The sequence below is a fragment of the Ascidiella aspersa genome, chromosome 7 (genome assembly GCF_963924565.1).
Source record: "Ascidiella aspersa chromosome 7, kaAscAspe10.2, whole genome shotgun sequence".
NCBI lineage: Eukaryota > Metazoa > Chordata > Ascidiacea > Phlebobranchia > Ascidiidae > Ascidiella > Ascidiella aspersa.
In genome coordinates this window covers 29542199-29559819 of record NC_139453.1, presented here as the reverse complement: position 1 = coordinate 29559819, position 17621 = coordinate 29542199, and the positions used below count along the sequence as shown (strand labels likewise).

Genomic DNA, 17621 nt, shown 5'->3' with positions numbered 1-17621 from the left:
GATGAAATACCTGTCAGAATCGACTAAACTGATCTAATGTTTCTCGGCTGTTTTAGTCCCACTTTACTGACAAATTTAAACAAAAAAAATTAAAAAAGTCTATTAAAACCAAGACAATAGAGGCTTACCTAACAGGAGTGATACATTTTCAGAAGGAGCCTTTTTGTCCTTCATTCTCTTTTACAGCAAATATCTTAGTTTGGTGTAAAGTGTGAATAGGCACTTGTGAAGACTGGCCTTACAAATAACTTGTTGACTCTCACTTCTTTCTCTTGCCTTTTCTCCACTGTTGTTGAGCCTCTTGTGTTTTAAGCCCTTACTTGTGTATTGTTTTTCAAGTAAGAGCTCTCTCCTTATTTTGCTGGTAAGTTAATTGTCTTCAGGCTCAATTGTTTTCTTAATAAGCTTTGAAAAAAGTGAATAATTTAATAAAAGTGCTGTAAGGCAATGGAATATAGGTTGAATTGTTTTTTTCTATAATATACTGATTATATTAATTGTGCTAATCTTTAATTCACTCTCTATCTATTAGATCCATTGTATGTTGATAAATCAATAGCATGCCAAGATATGATTTAAAATTAGTTCCATCTTTGGTCATGCTTTTTGCGCTATTGATTTTTCGTCAGTGCAGAGCCTAACACACCAAGGCTTTATAATGGTAATTACATAAACAGCAACTCTATACGTTTACACTTACAATAACATGTTTTATTCAGTTCCAAATTAGACAACAGAAATATATAACCTTTTCTCGAAGAAAATATAACCAAAAACTTTTGTGATTCTGTGCAGTTTTTAGTTAAAAAAGCATTTTTTTGTTTAATGAAATTAATTAAGTAATATATTTTTCTAGTTAAATACCTTAAGATTTGTATTGCTTTGTAACAATACAGTGGTTCTCAACCTTTTATGGCTTGTGACACCCCTCAGAAATATTAAATAGATCGCAGCACCCCTACAAGATTTTTTATAGGTAATTTGCTAGAATATTACAATAAACTGAACTGGAACAACACACATCAACTCTTACGCAATGTAGGAAGTGATAATTGGATTTATTCCACTGTAATCTTGCATAAAAAGTTAAGGATTGAGCAAAAATCATGGTCTTAAAGATTCTCAAATATCTCTCATCACCCTTTGGCATTAGATATGGCACCCCGGTTGAGACCACTGTGATAATACAACGTGAAGCCTGTATGTATGAAGGTCTATATGACAGAACAATTTGCATTTCAGTTGATACCGATGCCGAAAGATGAGCCTAAACATCGCAATGGGCGAAGGAATACTCACATCATGACGCAGGAAGAGTCAAAGACGGGAAAGCGCTCCCACTGGGAGGAGCTAGAGATTACTGGTAAAATGAAAAAATAAATTTTAATTAAAACAATAAAAAAAAACTGATCATTTTTTATTCGTAAATATAATAAAATAAAAACAAAAAAACAATTTAAAGTTTACCCAGAAATTGGTAGCCAAACTTGCCTTACTAAGCTGTAGTCAATCTTTGTAAATTGCCGAATTTATCTGATTCTAAATAGGGTTATCAGGCGGCACTATTATAAAGACAGATTGCTTTAAAATCTCAACAAGCTTTCGCACAACCGTGCTTCATCAAGTCAAAGTAGAAAAATAGTTGCTGTAGTCAGTTTGCTACCAAGTTGTGACACACTTTGAACTATATAGTGTTTCTTTACTGTGTTTTAAAGAACTGAAAATATTGTGCATATTTATTTAAGGGTACGTCAGAAACTAATAGCAGAAACGTTTGGTCCACATAAATCTTTGTGGCATGGAATTTATGGGACACTATTGTGTTTGTTGGATGCACGTAAAATATGCTAGTATGTGCACACGAACAAGAAACATTTAAGACATTCTAACTGCAGCAGGCAGATTTTTTTGTTTTTGCTTTTAAATTTTACCTCTATTTAATAAATAGTTGCACAGCCTTTTTACCAGTAAGCTTAAAAGCCCATAGTGCCATCTGCATCATGCATCAAAACATGAGAGCTTTACATAGGTGCTAACTGGCCCAAAGGCTTGAATGCGACTTCATTTCTATGTGGTTCATGCACAACTACCGTGCCTAATTGAGTGAATGTGATACATCGCAATTCGATATACATATTGCATGATGATACAGGGTTTTATGTGCATACCCAAAGAAACGACCAAAGGTTTTTTATTCGCCCACATACAGGAACAATTGGTTAAGTGATTTTTTTATGTGCTCATTTACAGGAACAATCCGTAACCTGTCCCCTGCCATCTGGCAGTTGTCTCATCTTACGGCCCTCTTCCTAAACGACAACCACCTATCTCGGATATCGCCCGATATAAGCCGCCTGCAAAACCTTGTATGCCTGGACCTGTCTTCCAACAAACTTCGCAGCTTACCTGCAGAATTAGGAGACCTTATCAAACTCAGGTGATACACACTTTTTAACGATTGCTGACATTTTAACGTAAAGTTTTCTGACATTTTAATGTTTTATTTATATAGTTTGGTGACTTGTTAAATTAAGCAGAAAATTTGATTTGAATATTTCGGGTGATATTTTGAAAGTTAATTGCTTCTGTACATGAGTAAAGAGGTCTTTGTGCAAACTCAGGTGAAAAACGTTTTTAACGCTTGCTGGCATTTTAAACATAAAAACGTTTTTTGGTATAGTTTGGTGACCTGTTAAATTAGGCAGAAAATTTGTATTAAGAATTTTGTTTTGAGGCCGGTGATATTTTAAAGGTTGATTGCTTTTGCACGCGAGAAAAGAGTTCTTCTTTGCTTCTTTTAAAGTAGAAAACTTACTTTATAATGCTTTTCATTGAATGCCAACTGAGAGATGTTATTAAAATTGCGTGGAAACTTAGTTTTTAATCAATCACTCTTTTAAGAGAAAAAAAATAGGTTTTAAAAGGTGCCTTCTTTCCAGTTCCATAACAAATTGTGTTATTTTCAAATGCACTGCAATTTAATGCAACAAAAAACTATGCTGGTTAGTGGGGTGTGTGATAAAAATATTACGAGGAATTGACAAGGGTCAAAATATTGTTTTTATGGCCTATTTAATACAGGCAAAGCATTTTAAGTCATTCAGGCATTCCTCGAATGGCAGACTAGCTTTGTTAATGATTAATCTAGCCCTTTATTTTACAATCAGAGCATTGTCAGCATAATTTTGCTTATATCCATAAAACACAAACCACCCTTGTATACTTATGTGTATGTTTTTTTTTAATTTGCCAAAAATCCACATTAAAGGTTTGGTAGTATGTCTAACTATTTAAAAAAAGTATTTTCATCAAATCTAATTTCCAAGTCTCTGGATTTTGCAAAAAAAAAAGTTTTTTATGATTCATCGATCTTTAAGCACTAAAAACAATCATTGTACATTGTAAAAAAATGATAGCAGAGCATTTGTAAAAGTACCCATTTAACCTCTTTCAAATTAAATTCATCAAGACATCCTGTCTATCGTGGGTTTCATGGCTCATTGAAATTTCACAGGAAATAGCTTCACTTATCCTGATAGATACTCCCCAGTAAGGTTGAGACTGATTAATGACCGAGAAGAGCTTTTTTCCTATTGTTATTTTAATTTATGGCAATGTCTTAGTTGCACTGTGCATTTTCATAGTTTTCTTCATTGTCAAGTCATTTGTAAAATAACTTAAGTCAAAGTCAAGTCATTTGTAAAATAACTTAAGTCAAAGTCAAGTCATTTGTAAAATAACTTAAGTCCAAGTCAAGGCTTTTTAAATAAATGACAAGTCAAGTCATAATTAGAACAGGTCAAATCCCAGTCATTAAAAATATTAAATTGGTCAAGTCTTTCAATTATGAGCAATAACTCAACTAAAAAAGAACACAAACGCAACTATTAAGCTTATTGTTTCACATGCACAAATTGAAATAAATAACTCTGTGATGTAAATGCCCAATGAAAACACTTTATTTCAACCCAAGTCATTTTCCCAAAATAACTCAATTCAAGTCATTTAAAAACAGTGACAAAGTTTGTTTAAGTAAAGCCATTAAGTTATTCCAAATGGTCATTTTAGCGGAGATGCTTATTAACAGGCTTTATGCTAGTGTTCAGTCATTCGGTTGAAAATCTGTTAATCTGTAGTGATGTTTCTTTAGTTTTTGAAATCAAAGGCTCAATTTCGCCTACGAATTCGATAATGGCTTGGTGTACATAATTGTTGCTTTGGGTACTAGTCGCAATCTTGTGATGTTCCTTCTAGCATGGCACCATAGTACACATAAATGTTATGCAAAATGTTTGAGTTATAAATGTTGCTTATACAGATGCTACTTTTAGCCGTTAATAAAGATGGTTTGTCAATTTTAGTAGAAAGAAACAATTTATAAGTTCATAATTTTTGAAGCAGCAATTTCCCCGAATTACCATATTTTTGTGTTTCTTGACTGTTAGTGTAAAAGATTGCACAAGAAAATCGTAAAAGTTAATTTTAGATTGAAGTATATGAAAGTTTTATACTCCACTTGCATTTAGGGCACTTTAGAACTAGTAAACAACAACAACAAAAGAGACCATACCTGTTTCATATAAATTACGGGTGACAAATTGTGGTGTTGTCAGGCTACAGGTGTCCATGATGTATCTGTAGCTTAACTGACACAATGTCGGCCTAATGTACTCTTGTTGTTTTCATAAATGATTAATGACACACCGGTTTGGTGGCTGTGGCTGCAGCTTAGTGTGTAGCTTTTGCTACTAGATTGGTTTTCACTCTTCAGTTCTTGCAATTTATGCTAAAATTTTTAGTGGTTGGTATATTTACCTTAAAATGCTGATCACTGAGTTTTGATCTTACATGTTGTGTCATACATTGTAAAATTAAAAATTCACAGAAAATCCAATCATATTTATAATGTTCATTGGCTGTACACCAACCAGGGCGACACAGCTATAAATTCATTTCAATATAAGGTAGAATTTTTTTTTTTCAACTCTATATTGACAAAGAACAATCAGAGCCATGGTGCATTTTGCTTCGCAACACTAAAAAAAAAATTTCTGGTGGCTTATTTTTACAACTGAGCAATATTCAAATGTTTACAACATGAAAATGAGTTCCCAGACTGCACACTTTCCAAACTTAGCCCTAACCGGAAAAAGCATTTCACAAACGGCAATGTCATTTCCCCTCCAGTCTTGCTAATTATTGTTTCCTTCATACAAGGCTTGTTTCTCCCAATGTGTTTTCACCAAAAAGAAGGGATTCTCAAACTTTGTGCCTCACGAGTGGAACATGTTTTTTTTTTTGAATTATTTTTTTTGTGTAATTTTGAAAGATAATATTATTATTGGCGATATCATTTCCACTCTGGTCCTGCTAATTAGCGAGTCTTTAATAAAAAAGCCTGTTTCCCCGAAAGTGTGTTTTCCAAAAGGAATATATTGTGAAGTTTTGTGTGCCCGAAGACATTTTGATGACCGATACGTATTTTTTTGCTAACTTTCAAAGAGAGAAATCCCTTGAAAAAAGAATTATTTTTAATTGAGTTGACAATGGTATTTATACTGTTTGGAAAAAACGTCAATCTTTAAAACCTACAAATTTGGTTAAAAATGTCCTTGGGATGTCTTAAAAAATGCGTGTCAATCCTGTATCAGCAGTCTACCAGTAATACAAATTCATTTCCACTTTGGTCACAATCAATTAGCACCATTGCAAACAAGTCATTTTGGAATGACTCAAGTCCCATTAAAGGCATTTGTGGTATAGCTTATGTCCTTATTAAGTCTTTTGCAAAAAAAATAACAAGTCAAGTCCCAGTCATTATTTAACCAAGTCAACTTCAAGTCAAGTTATTTAAAACATTAAACCTTTTAAATTGTTAACCTAGTACGGTAATGAGCATTGGTACAATTAAAAAATACCGAAAACACAACATCTAGCAAGAAACTTGTTTTATGTGCAAAGATTGAGTTAAATAATTAATTTTATTAAAAAGTCTCGCAAGTCATTTAACGAAGTCCAAGTCAAGTCATATGTCCAAAAGACTTGGGTCAGTCAAGCCATTTAAAATCAGTAACTTAAGTTCACTACAACACCGCCAATTATCACATCTTTAATAACCACAACCTGGTCAATTTCTCCCAATTAGCGTTTTTGCCCAAGAGTCATAATCAGCAGCCCAGTGTTAGCACAAGCGCCAGCGAAAGTTCGTGACTGCTTTGCGGCCGAAATAGCGTGGCCTAATCTTGGACATCCGCCATCACTGCCACAACAACAATAATAAAGCGGGCTGCAAAACAGCGAGCGATGATTAACCAAGCGGCCGTCGCTTCTCTCCAATCGTCTGTGCGTAGTAAAACCACGCCAGCCGCCTGTTCTTTGCATTTGCTCGCAACAGAGAGTCGCAGAAGGGCAGGTGCGTGTGCACGCGCGCACACGTCACTGTTACGTCATAAACGGCCCTTGTTTGGAGCGTGCTGGCGACGTTTGAATATAAACAGAGCCGTCTTCCACTGACAAGGTTTGCTTACTTGCTTGCTTGCTTTCTTGGGATAGGCGAATTGTTTATTGTTGTTTTGACACAAGTGTGTGCAATGTGAATTGTCTTGTAAAGTGGGTTTTCTCTTTCCATTTAAGCTGTTTAGCTTGACTTCATTTCTCTAATTTTTGTTAGATAACAAACCAATTTCCAAGCAAATTTGGAAATCAATATCCGATTCTTGTATTTGTATTTTGAATCTGCCAACTGATTTCCAGATTTATAAAAAGACAAACACCATTAACAACTAACATTGAATCTAGACTTACTATACTGCTATTGGCAATGGTTGTAGCATCACAAAACTATTTTTCTGACTTAAATCCCTTGTCAGAAATGCCAATAATATGATTCTGATATAAAGATTTCTTAAATTTATGTTAGCATACTGTTTGAGTTGTTTATAAACTTGGTTATACCCATTTTAATATTTTTTGGTTTATTTACATAGTTATCAAGAGAACTGTATTAGTATGTATCTCATCAGAGAGCATTCACTCATTTTTTACCTATAGTGTTTTTCCTGTGTACTTAAAAAGTAATCTTTTGGTTATAAAGTTGTTTGCGACAGAGATATGCTATGACATTGGTGGCCATGGTTAAATGCATTTGTGCCCCATGGCTATTTATCTAGTCTCGATATGTAATTGTGAATTCAATTGAAACAAAACAGATCTCTAAAACTTGCTATTAGTTACATAACTCAGAAGTGTCCCCTTTTAATGAATATGGTGTTAATCACAATGTATGTGCCTGTTAACAGTTGGTCACTTACATAACTAAAGTCAAATTAGTTTATAATAACACTTGTGTAACTTTCAAGTTAGTTGATAATATCAACACTAGCATAACAGTAATAAAATTAGTTGATAATATTATTCATTACTGGACCATATTGTTATAATGCTGTTGTATTTTCTGATTGTAGTTATTTTGTTGTTAAGCACTTGTCCAAAAAAATTCAAAGAACCATATCAGTAAATGAAAATATAAAATCTAGTATGTGGTTTTTTTTTGCATAAGTTGCACACCTTAATGGTATCAGGTTCGTTGCGTCATTTTAAATTGTGATTAAAAAGTTTTTACAATTTTTTTTTATTTTATCTCTTGGTTCAAATGATTAAAACTGGGGCTGTCCTATGCTTTTACGAGTACCTACCAAAACAATTGCATAGCATTGGATTATCAGCTCTAACTGTACAATATCAACCCTGCAACATGAAAACCAACAGTTCTTGATAATTATCGACCTCTAATCAAAATTAATGGTTACCACAAAGTCTTATAAAGTCTTTAAAATCTTTCACTTGTTTGACCATATTACTTCCAAAAACTCTTTGAATAGTCTTTGGATTTATTTTATGTCAAATTTTACAAAACTTTTTTAATTCTATTTTTTTTAATTATAATAAAAAATAGTCAGGCGATACACGTCTTTAAAAACCTACAAATCTTTAAAAATTCTTATCTTTGAGTTTTTTTGTAACCCGGAATTTTCTTGTGTTTTTTCAGGGAGCTTATGCTCAACCACAACCACCTCCGTGTTTTACCTTACGAGCTGGGCAAGCTATTCCAGCTGCAGTTGCTAGGATTAAATGGCAACCCGCTGACTCAGGATGTCTTGAACCTGTATAAGAGTGGAACCACGCACCTCCTCACTTACCTTCTGGACAATTTGGCAGGTAATCAATCTCATGTTTTATCTTTTGTTATTAATGTTGCGGTATGGTTCTTTTTGTCAGTTTTGAAAAGTGAATTTTAGCGAGAAAACTGAGTCTCCCAACAGTAATTAGCTGTTTTGGACATTGAAACTAGAGATAGGCCAAAATATATTGGTTTACCGATAATATTTTACTATGAAAACATGATATGATTGTTGCTGAAAAACAAACATATTTTAGGTCATATAAAACAAATCGGTAACAGTATCGGCTATCGGTTGACCAAAAGAGAAAAAACAGTACTGGTCGATCTCTAATTGAGACTAACTGGTTTACATTGATCTGCTAACTGAATGTTAAAATTTTAAATATTTGATCTAATAGTAACAGATTGAATTCTTCGAAATAGACCTGTTCTTTTAAAAGTAATTATTTTTTTGGATTGGTGGAAATAGGAAAAATAAATGTATGATTTTAACAGAAAGACATAAGATTTATTAAGGGCGTAGTTTTTTATTCTGGTAATTAGCTGTCAGCATGGTTTTCTAACGGAGTGTAATTATGTGTTTGCGACAGTTTGTGGGCTGGACAAAGGTGACAATTAAAAAGTAAACCAGTGCCATTTTTGTGAGTAATTACGTTGGCAATTGCTGCAAATTGTCCACTTTACCTGTCTGAGATATGGCTTGGTACATTCAAAGTTGGATAGGGATAACAGTTTGAACGATTTGGTAAACATTAAAAAAGTTAAATCCAGTGGGAAAATATGACTCCAAATTTCCTTTGGTAACTCTTATGGGATTTTAAACCAGTTTAGTCAATATAGAAACGCACCTGAGTTTTTTTGTAATGGTATTTAGTATTATGTTGGATGAAAATTTATTTTCTAGCTACAGCTTTGTGGCAAAAAATCTTTATGAAAACTTTACTTAATATAAAACCATTTTTGCATTGTAGCTAAAAAAAAAAACAGGTTTACGCTCTACATTTGTTGCCTGATTCAAAATCTACATCCCATTGTGGCATATGCAATTGTACATCCTTTTCAGCAAATTTCCCATCTTTGGATTTGCATGATCTAGCCTTGTTCAATGGATTTACAAACACGATTAGTTTAACGCTTGCTCGTTTCTGTTTTTAGTGACAACCATGAAACCACCCGAGCGTGAATGGATACACATCAGCGACCCGGAAAGAACCCCAACCATGTCGTCGTTTTATGTCATGTCCTACAACGTCCTTTGTGACAAGTATGCCACCCGCCAGGTAAATTCACTAGACATTGTGGCATTTATTTAACTCAGGTTTTTTAACTTAAACTTTTTTTGTTGTTGAATTTCTGTTTTGCTTGAGTGACAATAAAGAATTTTTATATGGTTCTTGTCAAAGCAGAATTTTTTAAATTTCCAACTCAAGTCTAACTGCTGTTTGTATTTTTAAAATATTTGTCAAACAAATAAAAATTAAAACAAAGAATTTGTTGGGTAGGCAAACTTTTTTAATTGGAATTTTAAACAAATTCACGTTAAATATGTCTATTTTAATCTTTATGTATTTTCTAAGTGACAAAACCTCTGTCAAACACATAAAAGTTGCGCTAGCTTTAGTTTTTGTTTATGCCATAAAACCAACCATAGCATAGTTTTTTGCTCTTTCACAATTACAAGGGGTTCATTAGTCAACAGTGTCTTGACTGACTTAATTGCTTTTCAGGACCTGTGACCTGTTTAGTTTTTACGACAAGTTTTTTTGTGTGCAGCTTTATGGTTATTGCCCGCCATGGGCACTCAACTGGGAATATAGGAGAAAGATTATCATGCGAGACATCCAGTATTACAACGCCGACATCGTTGCCTTGCAGGTATGCATGCTACCGATCTACCACTTAAATACTACAGAGCTATGCAGACCTTTCATTTGAGCAAACATTATGAAGCATAGTATTTAAAATATTTAACTTTTTTAGGGTAGGTATTAATCTTTAAAATATACCTTTGCATTAGGTTTTACAGTAATCTATCCAAATTAAAACAGGTTTACAGGCTAACAACTACTTGGGATAGACAATTTCATAACAACGTTGTTGTTTGTTTTCTACTTCTGGAAACTTTAAAGGACTAAATTGTTAAGTACATAAATCAAAACGACATGTAATAAAATATAATAAGTTTTTCTTATGTAGTTGTTGTTGTTGTTGTTGTTGTTTGAATGTATGATCCCCAAATTCCGCCTATTTTTTAAATGCTTCCATTTCTGCAAAATATATATTTGTTCTTTACTTTGTTATATCAGCTGTAAAAATATCAAGGAAACCAACTCCTTTCTCAACAAACACAAAAAGTGTCTGAAAAACGAAATTTTGATTGCTGTGTGACAAAATTATTCTCCAATGTGAATTGAATTAGTCTTTAAGTTTTTCAACATTAGTCGTTAGCGAATGTTTTTAAACATTAGTATTAGTTTCCAGGCTAAACCTTACACAATACAGTTTTATGACGAACTAAAACTTGCTTTATAACTTCAAGTATATTATGTATGAAGTTTCTAGAATGTTTTATAGTCAACAAGATGTTAAGAAACACAAAATGGTCTTCTGGTGTCAACGGAGTATAAACCATACATACTTCATTTACACCAGAAGAGTGATTTCTATCAATTGATATGTTTAACTCTATTTTGTTTTGTACCCATGTCTGACTTACCAGAGTTTTGTTTGTAACCTGCCACTTATTTTCGTTAAATCTCCAGTGCCTTTTTGCGTGGTTTAAATGCTTCCCTGGCCACTTACAACTTTTTAAGTGGCAGTTATTGCTAATTAATTAGACCGATATTAAGCTGGAGTGGCACTCTTGCCAACTGATGGTTCACATTTGTTAGGTTCTATTTTTCAAACCCTTTTTTTCAAGTGTGGCACATAGCTTTTTGATTTTCTTGTTTATATCGTTTGGTTTTATGCCTCCTTCACAATTTGGATTACTAACCATAAAAAATTACATGTATTTTTTTATACTATTTTACTTATTTAAATATGGAAGCTTAATATTTTTTTCCAGTTGCAAAAAATAAACACTAACAGAACTGATCTGCAGTTAGCATTTTTATTTCATAAACTTTAAAATCAAGTCTTTCGCTTGTAAACAAAGAGCATTTCAACCTTGAAATACTTTTTACATTTTTAATGTATTTTTTTGAAAAAAAAAACATTATATTTACCATGATAATCAGCTTTGGGATTTAAATGTGTGATATATTAAGTCATCTTCTCATTTACAAGTTGTTGTTAATCAATATCATGTTTGCCTTAGATATCAAAGCTTATACAGAAGTAGATGGCTCTTTTAACGTTTCGAAGAAATCTTTATTTTTCAATGAATGTCATAATGACACTGGTCCAGTCATAATGACACCAGTCTCTTTATTTTTTCAACGAATAAAGAGTTATTTAAAACAGTCATAATGACACCTATACCTCCAACCATTATGCTCCAACGTTTTCCTTGTTTTACGAAATGTGTTTTATTGTGTATCCAATAAAATCACTGTGACTTTAGAAACCTTAACAGCCTAAGGGTTATTTTGTTTAAATTCGTAAAAAATACTGCCAAATGTGACCCTTGCTTGTATTGTTGCTTACAGGAGGTTGAAACTTGCGAGTATCACAATTTCTTCGACCTAGAAATGAAGGCACAAGGTTACGAAGGAATTTTCAACCCAAAGTCGAGGGCCAAGCATATGAACGAGGACGAAAGGCAACACGTTGACGGTTGTGCAATATTTTGGAAAGTTTCAAAGTAGGTTCTGTCAAACAAAATCCTAATCTTAAAATCATTTTTCTATTTCTTTTTGAAGAAAGAAATTTTACATCATTTTTTTATTTTTTTAAATCATTTTTTTATTTCTTTCTAAATAAAAAAATTAATCGGATAAAATATAATTCTTGCATTACATTACGGACAAAAAAATTATTGTAGCATTAGTGTGTGACCACAGTACCAATTTGTATTAGAAACTCAAGAACCTGCCAGATTTATAAAAAATAGTTTTACCGACTTAGGCACATTCATACTGCACCTAAGGTAGGGCACATTTGAACTTGTAAGACGCATACCAATACAACATGTCTGCACAAATATTAATTTGGGTGGAATTTGATATCAACTAAGTGCAATAGTCGCAAGTTTCGCAACCATCTCAAGTGGAACTTTATTTTAAAATAAACCTACTTAAATTCTTTTTATTGTTTTATGTTCTATGCTTGATTATTATTTTAGCTTTTATGCAGCTGAACGCAATTTAGCATTTATGTGTGTGTTGGAAAAACAAAACCAACTAAACTGCATCCAAAAATATTTTAAGCGAAAAAAGAGCGAGTTATTTGAAAATTGGTATTTGTGCTAAAAAGTCTTTTGTATTCTGTACATAAAAAATTAGGTGATTTTGCTAAAATTTTATAGTGGACACCTTTTTTTGTCACACACCACACATGCACACACACACCTATTCACACATGCACACACACACCTATTGTGAAATTGCGTACAGATTAAAGTAGACCTCCTAATGTAGAAATACAACAAAAGTTAATCAACTGAGCTACCAGTTCACATAAAGGCTAATAAGAAAACCGACAAAAATGTGTGAACAAACATGTTCATCTTGGCTGCATGTCCGAGCACTGTTTTTGCATAATTTAAACAATAACCGAAAATGTTTAACTGTAATTAATTTGTGACAAAATGTGTCTGGAAATCTGCAAATTTAATGTAAGATAATTGGTTAAAATCCTGAAATTATAGGATAACCGAAAAATTTGGTAGAGTCGAAATATGCGATCAAAACAATGAAGCAGCTAAAAACTTCATCAGCAATTTGGTACAATTTAGCGTTAAAAAACAAATAATTTACCTAAAAAGGCACAGAAAATATTTAAAATCGCAGCCCAGAAAAATTTAAAGTTGTAAAATTCTTACAAAAATTTTTTTCTCTCTCTCATAGACATCAATGAAGCTGCTCAAAGTTATTCTTAGGTTTCAGTTGGCATGAACGATTTAAAAGATTATTAAGTTATCTTAACACAACAAATAATGATTACATAAAAAAAGCATGTTTTCAAAAAATAAGTCCTAGCTTTAAATATTGTATAAAAGCCTGGTGTTGTTGGACACGTGTATAACTAACAGCGTAATTCCCCGTCCCTCGAATGCCAGAAACCCCATCCCTTTCCTTCCCTTGTTATTGTCACCACGCCGTCGCTTCCTTGCGCTATTGTGACGTCACAGCGTTCGGCATCGGCGCGCCGTCACGGTCGAGCGGTTCCGAAAGCAAGCGTCGATGGTTGTTTTCCGGCCCAAAGGCGTAGAGTTGTTTTTGGTTGCTCAGATCCGTTGAAAAAATAGCTTTTAAATGCGATGTTTTGGTTTTCAGTTGTCAACTTTTTTGGAAGTGGCCATTTGAGCGGATCGCTCTTTCACGTTTGCACCAATACGTGATTATTTATTAACTTGGGTTAGGTTTAGGGTTGGGTTTGGGTGGTGGTTGTATTAGATTTAATTTTCCGAGTTTTGCATAATTTCAATGATTTTTTAAGAAATTGATTTAAATTACTTTGTTAGCCGGGTAAATAGACTCAGGGGGTGCACATGGGCTATTTGACCGGATCGCTCTTTTACGCTTGCACCCGTTGATGATTATATGTCGATTTAAACTACTTTGGTGTCCAAGTGAATGGCGTCTTCCAAAATTATTTTATTGCAACGTTTCGAAATGTTCAAAATCATACCCACTTCTGTAGCACGGGCTTTGTGACATTCATTCTACGTCTAACTACAACCCTCGGTCATTATATTGAGATTTATTCATTAACGACCAAAACGCCACCTATTCTTACTAAGTCGTAGAACCTTGCTTTCGCGGTTAAGCCCACTCCTTGTTTTCCCGGAAATCGAAATTGAATTTCGACGTAATCCGATCTTTTCCTCTCCTCAAAACCAGACCCTCGGGTTGCCAGAAGGTCACGGTTTCTCCCCAAGTCAGAGTGTTTTTTTTTATTTTTACCGACTTCGAAAGCCGGTTCTGAAAGCTACGCCCAACTGCCTCGTCTGAGTCGCAATGTACTACGTGCTGTAGGTGAACCTAAAATACCAAATCAATAGCTTGTGTAACGACTGACGATGCAGTTCGTTAAGCGAGCTCGGCCAGTTACACGACAAATTACAAGAGTAGCACTGGTATACGTTTTTTTGTTTTGTTTAAAATTAACTTAAAATCAAACCAGGACCAGCAAAATACGACTCATGGTATGTTTTACTGACCCGCGGCATATCGCCCTAATGTTGCTGGAATACCCGCAATAAATAAGTGTTTGTCTGGGGCTTCGTTTTTTTTTACAAACTGAATTTTAATGCGATTTTAAACTAAACAACAATCTTATAAGGCTCTATATATCAATGCTCTTTAGCCGGGTATGCTGTAAACTCAAGTGCATTTTAAATCTAAGCTATGGTATACAACTGACAAAAGGTATACAAAGGGACAGGTTCGGTCAGAATACGCAAGTTTACGCAAGGTATGAAATCAATATAACCACTTTACCAAGCAAACCAAATAGTTTTTTCTACTGTGCATATTTGTGAGGTATACGACATAAGACTCAATTGTGAAACGTGTACCACTGGGAAAAAGGTTAAAGAGGATTGCTCTTATGTATCCCGTTATTATTTTGCTAATGTCCCTTCGTTTAATAATAATCACCAAGTTAATAAAATTCGACACCAAATTTTATAGCTGACACGGGGCCTTAATTTCAAGTTATCTGGCTCTTATTGTCAAACCCTTTATAATGCAAACGTGTCGATAGAAGAAAAACCAACGCCTAAACCATCCCAGACCCGTTTCCAATCAAACGGTTAACCTTAGCCAGGTGCAAATCAGCGCGTACCTTGAAGCAGTAGCTTTTTAGGCTCCCAAAACCCTTTTTATGGGCAACCGGTTGAGCTTGCCCACAGATCGCTCGTTGTGGTTTAACAGTCGTTTCTCTAGCCACTAAACAGCGCCCTTGAAAGCCCTTTCCCAATCCACTTTCCGCCCTGGGCCCTTGGTGACTTCTTTGCCTTATTTTTTTTTTGGTCGTTTTTTCGTTGTCAACGGGCTGGCCGGCTGTGTTTCACCAATTGTGTGTTGGGCTGTTTGTTGTTTGACGGATTAAATTCTACTGTTTTCATCGAAGACTGATGTCGCTACAAACCATCATGTTGAAAGATACAGAGATATTTGAAATGTTTAAAATGCTACTTACTTCTGTACAGGCTTTGTTATTGATTCTAGTCCAACTACAACCACCAACCATTATCTTAAGAATTATTCGAAACGTTCACAAAATGCCACATACCTCTACATGGGCTTTGATAGGCCAACTGTTGAAGTTGAAATGCCCGGAAAATCTTGCCATTGTGGTAACGCCATGTTTTCTCTTCACACAGTAGAATCTTGGTGTTTTATACCGATATCAATATATCAATCCCCATATTTTTGTACATAACGCGGTTCGATGCTACCCATGACGTCATTTCTCTGGCCATGCAGGCAAATACGATCGAAATGAAATCTACAAACATATCGTTATGGGTTGTTAGGCTTAAAATTGAATAAGCACTGAAAAATGAAGTTATTAATTTGCTAAAAGTTAAAAACACTCAGTTTGTTACTAATATGCCTTTTAAGTTAAAAAGCACTCAGTTTTACAGCAACAGTACACCATGATTCCTCTCCAGAAAGAAAATTCCTGCGGAAAAGCAAAAAAACACTAAAAAAAACGGACTCAGTGAATTTAAAACTCGCTCTAAGAATGACAAACTGCACGTTTAAATTTCGCGAACGTGCAGCGTCACATTGTTTGGACGTATGACGTCACAATATCGGTGGAGCGCGTCTGCTAATCGACTTTGCCTGTTTTGATTTGTTATCTTGTAGAAATGTAGAACAAACACGCGCCCCATCCACCAAACTAAGTGATTTCAATGAAAACTACACAATTTGAGCAACGATTACGGCTTTCGTATCATTAGTACACTGAAAGCTATCGCAGACTCACCGAATCTGTTGATCTATGATGCAAGCAGAGCAAACTAGAAAAACAACTAGCCTGCAGTGAGGTTCGAACTTACGACCTCGGTATTACCGAGACCGTCGCTCTACCAACCGAGCTACGTAGGCTCAGAGGCGAGTCGAGAAACGACCATAGAGCATCGTTGCCTGCTGCAGCCTGTTTGTAAAACCAGCCTGTAGTGAGGTTCAAACTCACGACCTCCGATCATACCGGGACCGTCGCTCTACCAACTGAGCTACGCAGGCTCAGAGGGGAGCAAGTCGAGAAACAACCATATCACCATTGCTTGCTAGGCTGAGATGGCTTTTAGCCAAACAAAGTGCGCGTTAGTCAGGCATCTTGTGAAAAATGCGATTTATTTTGCCCCTTCTCTTGTTTCTCGCTCTCAGCGTTATTTACTCAGTCGGCCTGTTTACACACCCACGACGACATGCGCCGTGCTTGGCCTTTTTCAGCTCTTCTTTTGTACCTTCGTTACCTCTTGGTCGGTTTACATTTAGTTGCTTATCCTTTTGTTTGGATTTTTCTGCCATTTTGGACCCCATTGCTCTAAAAGAAGCAAACGGAACCACAGGGTAGACCATTTACGGAGTCATTGAAAATACTTGCAAGAAATAACGCACATAATGGTTGTGAAAAAGACGTTCTAGCCTTATCAACAACCAAGAAACTACACTTTTTACGAGATTTCTCCTAAACAAGCGTAACGCATAACGACAGACTAAACTGACATGCAAGCGAAAAAAATATGTGAAATTATGGCGCAACATCTCAGAAAGTGTACAATGCCGCTAAGCAAACATTTGGCTGAGAAGTCGAGTGGCGGAGTCGATAAATGTATCTCAATAATAAGGACCTTATTGCTTATTCAATCACTGATTTCTAAGCGTTGCTTTAACGAAGAAACTTGTGCCCCAAATTAGGCATCCCTTAACGGTAAAAATACGAGATAATAACTAACAGTAAAAAAAATCAGTTATCTTGGCTTTTTCAAAACTCTTATACAATATTTTTTCACATGGAGCTACCTTAAGGCTTACCTTTATTTACAAATAATTATCAAGAAAAATCAACTTTGGGCACCAAACCCCTGATGCAACCAATTAGTCGTATGTAGAAAGCTACAGTATAGTAAACTTGACTTAAGTTCAAGTCAAGTCATTATTGGACAAATTCATTTTTAAGTCAAATTACTGACATAATTATAAATCAATTACTATAAGCAATAGTTAAATTCAAGTAAAAAACAACAAAACAAAATATGTGACAATCAGATCGTTTTACGTGTCATTTAAAAACAATGACGAAAGTCAAGTCATTG

The 17621-nt window shown here is 34.6% G+C and overlaps 1 protein-coding gene across 1 annotated transcript in view; it reads left to right on the top strand.

Moving 5' to 3' along the window:
- LOC146138858 (CCR4-NOT transcription complex subunit 6-like) overlaps window positions 1-17621 on the top strand; it is a 42156-nt gene that overhangs the window by 2866 nt on the left and 21669 nt on the right. The window contains exons 2-7 of the mRNA XM_083394834.1: window positions 1243-1363; window positions 2251-2437; window positions 8048-8217; window positions 9338-9462; window positions 9956-10057; window positions 11833-11987. Of these exons, the coding sequence (XP_083250960.1) occupies window positions 1243-1363; window positions 2251-2437; window positions 8048-8217; window positions 9338-9462; window positions 9956-10057; window positions 11833-11987 (860 nt within the window). The remainder of the gene's footprint in view (window positions 1-1242; window positions 1364-2250; window positions 2438-8047; window positions 8218-9337; window positions 9463-9955; window positions 10058-11832; window positions 11988-17621) is intronic.